We start from the raw sequence: 5,453 nt of genomic DNA, 5'->3' as shown, positions 1-5,453 counted from the left end.
CCTCAATATTCCTTCCACTTTAGTGACCGGTCTAATAGTCAAGTAACACTAGGTTACAGTACTATTTCCCAGCACTATGACACACTGGTGGCAGTCTAAACATTCCCTGTTGTATTGACAATGTCAAACAAAGGCTATGTTACACGTGTCTCTCACGTGTTTGTCAAAAAAGAGCGGACCTAATGGGAACCCAGCCCATTAGTTCTGCAACCTTTCTTAACTCAAGTTCTGTCCTCAACTACGCTGAGTACAGAACGAGCTAAAGAATTAGACGACATGTCTAATAGGTAGAATCGGATAAAAGGAGACGGTGACGACCACGACGCCGCTGCACAAATATCCTCTACCCCAATTCCTCTGAGAAGTGCCGTAGACGCCGCTACTCCACGAGTGGAGTGGGCTCTTACGCCATGAGGCATTGTTCGGCCCGCCGCCTCATAAGCCGTCTCAATGCCTTCGCAAAGCCAATGAGACAGCCGCTGTTTTGAAAGTGGTCTACCCAGTGCGTTAGCACCGTGACACACAAACAGCTGAGGTGATGACCTAATCATCGCCGTGCGCTGCACGTAGCACGCTAAGGCGCGCACCGGGCACAGGCGATGAAGTCTCTCCTCTCTCCGCTCCTCATGAGGAGGGGGGAAAAAAGCCCATAGCTCAACAGTCTGTGACCTGTATGAGCTCTTAATAACCTTCGGCGTAAATGCCGGGTTAGGACGTAACACCGCTCTGCTCAAGTCGCCATTTATGGCCAGGCAGTCGGGTCTCGTCGAAAGAGCACACAAATCACTGACACGCTTGGCTGTAGTCAAGGCAAGCAACAGTGCCGTCTTCAAAGACAACATCTTGAGTGGGATTTGATTCAATGGTTCGAACGGCGTCTCACAGAGCGCCTCGAGTACCAACGTTAAATCCCACTGTGGTAGCGTGGCTCTAGCCACTGGCCTAAGCCGCCGCGTCCCCAACAGAAACCGTTTCACTAAAGGATGACTGAACACAGTGTCTCTGCCAAACCCCTCATGACAAGCTGAAATCGCTGCCGCGAACACCTTAATGGTGGCGGGTGAGCGCTGCTTGTCAAACATGAACTGTAGGAAAGAGAGCACACTCTCAACCTGACAGCACACGGGGTCCACATTCTCTGTAACGCACCATTGTGAAAACACGTTCCATCTACTGGCATAAGTCCTGTATGTGGAACTGGCACGTGAGCCCTGTATGGTTCTGATTACCGAATCAGATAACCCACGGCGCTCTAACCTGTCCCTCTCAGGAGCCAGACCTTCAGTGGCTGGCCGATCAGAGGCCATTGCTCTATCATGCCTGCCGCCTGAGACATTGCGTCCTGTCGATGTGGAATTGGCCATGACGGCGCAATCAACATTTGCATCATCTCCGCGTACCACGGAGCCCCTGGGCGGTCGGGGGCTATCAATATGATTGACAGCCCTCCTGTTCTCACGCGGGCTAGCAGTGGGAGAATGCAGGACAGCGGTGGAAATGCGTACAGGAGAACCTCTGGCCACTGGTGCGCAAAAGCGTCTATCCCTAGTGGCGGTTCGTCCTGGGCTCGTAGAGAAAACCATAGGGGACACTGCGCGTTCACACGTGATGCGAACAGGTCCACCTCGGCTCTCCCGAACCGTTCCCATATTTGGAGAACAATCTCGGGGTGCAGTCGCCACTCGTCGTCTCGGGGACCCCCTCGAGACATGAGGTCTGCGCCGATATTCTGACAGCCTGGGATGTGTGCTGCTGTCAACGAGCGAAGGTGCTCGTGAGCCCACAGCCACAATTCCTCCGCCAATCGGTGGAGTGCAGGAGATCTGACTCCCCCTTGGCGATTTATGTAGGCTACTGTCGTTCTGTTGTCTGACCAGACCAGCACGTCGTTCCCCCGTAGGGTGGACACGAAGTGGGTCAGAACCAGTAGAACCGTTTCCAATTCCAGGAGGTTGATGTGACGTCCCGATTGGGACCACACACCTCCGACTGCCCGAGCCTGACATGTCCCTCCCCATCCAGTCAGACAAGCATCTGTGTACACTGGGATGTAGGATGACACTCTGCCTATTGCGACCCCTTGCGTCATTACGCACGGGTCTCTCCAATAGTTCAGATCCGCTCTGAGCGAGAGGGGAACTGTCACCCATCGACGACGGTGCCTCACTGGGTCCAGTCGTAGTTGAGCAAACCATCGCTGTGTTTTGCGCATGTGCAAAAGTCCCAGCGGAACCACGGAGTGGGCAGACGACATGAGACCCAAAAGTGTCATGACGGAATGCGCCGTCACCATGTGATTCGGATAAAACTTTCTCAGGGCTAGCAACAGGGCAGCCCGTCGAGAATCCGAAATTCGCGCCCTCATAGTCACAGTGTCTATCTGTAACCCCAGATAGACAATCTGCTGACTGGGCCAAGGCGCACTCTTTTTCCAATTCACAGCGAACCCCAGACGTGTGAGGTGAATCACTGTCTGTGTCGTGTGTGTGATCGCCAGCTCTGCTGACGTGGCCAAGACCAGTAGGTCGTCTAGGTAGGCTAATAGCCTTATCCCCTGACGGCGTAGCGGCTCCAATGCCGTCTCTACACATTTGGAAAACGTGCGAGGTGCCAGAGCGTACCCGAATGGCATTCTCGTATACTCGTACGCCACCCCTTGAAAGGCGAAACGCAGAAATTTCCTGTGACGCGGAAGTACCGGCACATGAAAATACGCGTCCTTTAGATCTATGCTCACACAAAAGTCTCTGTTGTGAATACATTGCAGTAGACGTTTTGTCGTGAGCATTCGGAAAGGGCGTTTGGCTACGCTCTCGTTGAGAGTGCGTAAATCCAATATCGGCCTCATTCCCCCCGTCTTTTTTTGGCACTAGGAAATAGGGCGAATATAGCCCGCTGTTCCTTTGCTCTTGGGGAACTACTGTGACCGCCTCCTTCGCCAAAAGTTCCGTAATCTCTTTCACAAGAGCGGCTACTTTCTCTGGCGTCTTCATCACCGTCTCCACCACACCCGAGAACGGGGTGGGGTTCGATGGAATTGAATGGCATAACCCTTCTCCAGCGTCCGACTTAGCCAGGAGGAGAGGGTGCAGCTTCGCTGCCACTCCCAATAGTGCTCTGAGAGCGGGAGCGCGCGAAGCTGTGGTACAGACAGTAGGAAGGACCTGTATTCCTCTATGGCCCAAGCCGCCGCTGTCTCCCAACACTGAAGTGGTGGGACAGCCCAAGGTGGGCCCCCCGCGAAAGGGGGAGGGAACACTGACGCGTTCTGTGAGAATCGGGGGCGCCGACACTTCGGTTATACCTGTAACCTTGTGGTTCCAGCCCTCCGTGAACTCAGCACGGGTCTGCGCTACACTAATTGAGGCGCCAGCCTGAATTAGTGCGCCGTCTCCCAACAGCGATTGCTTCATCGGCCCGTTAAGGGGCTGTGTATGCATGCTGCTATTAAAACCCTTATCTACTTCACTCCTCAGAGTGTGTAGTGCTGGGTTTTTATGAGGTATAGCATGACGGCTCATTACGAGCGTCCGTCTTGCTTTCCTCTTGTCATTCACACTCACCACTTTCCTCTGTGTGCGTTCAGCACCGCTGCTGCAAACAGAGTGGTGAGAGGAAGAGCGAGCGATAGAGAGAGAAGGAATCTGAGCGGTCTCTGTTCTGTTATGGAAAAGAGGTTCTCTTGTGACAAAGTCAGATGGAACACATTCTTTATTTAACACAGACACAATGACTCCTCCATCCCTTTGCAGGGGTGGGGGATGAACAGTGGGCGCTCTCACATGAAGTGCAGCGCTCTCTCCCGTCCTCTCCCCCTCGTCCCGTCATGGACGTCGTCTTTTCTGACTGCCTCTCGGCTGCCAGGGCGACGAAATGAACGGGGTGTCTCTCACCGTTTTCACCGCCGCCTTCTCTGGTGCCGCCGTAGGGGCTGGGCCCGCTCTCGGCATTCCAGGTGTAGCTGCTCGACGGGTTCTCCGTCTAGCCGTAGACCCTGGTCTACTGGAGACGGTGTAGCGATGGGGATCTTTAGTAGCTGTCTTCGACCCTCCCGCCAAAGGCAGGTGTCTAGCCAGCTGCTTTTTCTCCTCCTCAAGCTTCCCGAAACGCGCCGTCGCATCTGTGACGGCGGCTCCAAAAAGGCCGCTGTCAGAGATGGGGGCGTTTAATAGGGCGGCTTTGTCGGTCTCCTTCATAGCCGTCAAAGACAACCAGAGGTGTCGTTCCAGGACCACCAAAGTGGCCTTGGATCTCCCCGCACATACAGCCGATGCCTGCGTGAGATGGAGAATGGCGCCGGAAATCCTAGACGCTTCCTCCATCTCCTCTCCCGACAGCCCCTCTCTACCCGTGGTGAGACGGGAGAGAGAGGCTGCTAAGAGGGCAATATTATTTGCTGCTGCTACAGCCTGTGTACTTAGAGCAAAGGCCTTCTCAGCCAGCTGCGCTGTGAGGCGGTCCTTGTTCGTGGGTAATGTGGGTCTCTTGGCAGACGGCCAAGAGCTCGAACCTGGCACGAGGTAAGCTGCTAGCGCTGCCTCGAGCGTAGGCATCTCTTGGAGTCGTTCTCCGTCTACCTTGGTGAATGGAATATACGCCTTCACCGGCGCTCTGGCCGTCAAAGGCGTTTCCCATGCACCCTCCACATATCTTGCGAGCGAGGGCATGGTCGGCGCCAAAAGTACCGTTGCCCGTCTTGGTCTGGAATAGGGGCCGCCCACCATTAAATCCACATCCGGAACGGAGGGAGTGGGGGGCAGTGGAATGTCCAGCCTGCTCGCAGCCCGCTCGATGAGCCCTGTAAAATCAGAGCGCAGAGAGGCCACCGCGAAGGAGGGGGCTGCTGAAAATTCAGAGCCCATCTCCTCCTCGCCATAGGATGAGAAAATCCCCTCTCTCTCCCTAGGGAGGGGGGTCCTTTCAACATCGGTCGGTTGACTGGATTCTTTTAGTGGAGAACCCAGACACTTCCCAACATCCTCCTCCTCTTTAGAAGCGCCGTCATCAAATGACGCCTCGGAATCCGAGGCTATCATTGAAATAGCGTCTTCAAGAGGGAAATCCTCACTGAAAAACGCCCATCGCTGTTTCCTCTCCTTTAACGAAAGGAGTGAACAGCTAGGGCATTCCGGAGGATCTGTGAGGCCGCCCCTAGCGTGCTTTGAACCTAAGCACACAAAACAAAGTTCGTGCGGGTCCAGAGCCGCCATAGTGGAGCAGCGACACTGAGCTCTTAAAAGAGCTTTTGGGGGTGGAAAAGATGTGCTCATATTCGGACGACGCCAACAACAGGATATTGACGACGGGTTCGTCCGGAGATTCTTCTCTTCTCTTCTCTTCTCTTCTCTTCTCTTCTCTTCTCTTCTCTTCTCTTCTCTTCTCTTCTCTTCTCTTCTCTTCTCTTCTCTTCTCTTCTAGGCTTCTTCAGTCCAGTCCTGGTCGCTGAAGATAAT

The 5,453-nt window shown here is 54.3% G+C and overlaps 1 protein-coding gene across 1 annotated transcript; it reads right to left on the bottom strand.

The window, feature by feature from the left end:
• Window positions 1-1,006: 1,006 nt before the first annotated feature.
• Window positions 1,007-2,832, bottom strand: LOC123739522 (uncharacterized). Its single transcript, XM_045713853.1, has one exon. The coding sequence runs from the start codon at window positions 2,786-2,788 to the stop codon at window positions 1,253-1,255; it is 1,536 nt and encodes a 511-aa protein (XP_045569809.1). The 5' UTR covers window positions 2,789-2,832; the 3' UTR covers window positions 1,007-1,252.
• Between the last annotated feature and the right edge of the window lie 2,621 nt (window positions 2,833-5,453).

This window comes from Salmo salar, unplaced genomic scaffold (assembly GCF_905237065.1).
Source record: "Salmo salar unplaced genomic scaffold, Ssal_v3.1, whole genome shotgun sequence".
Taxonomy (NCBI): domain Eukaryota; kingdom Metazoa; phylum Chordata; class Actinopteri; order Salmoniformes; family Salmonidae; genus Salmo; species Salmo salar.
This window is presented reverse-complemented; position numbering and strand designations above follow the sequence as displayed.

Bases quoted from the DNA above. Each gene is read 5' to 3' on its own strand.
- LOC123739522 (XM_045713853.1), bottom strand. From the start codon at position 2,788: ATGCTCACGACAAAACGTCTACTGCAATGTATTCACAACAGAGACTTT.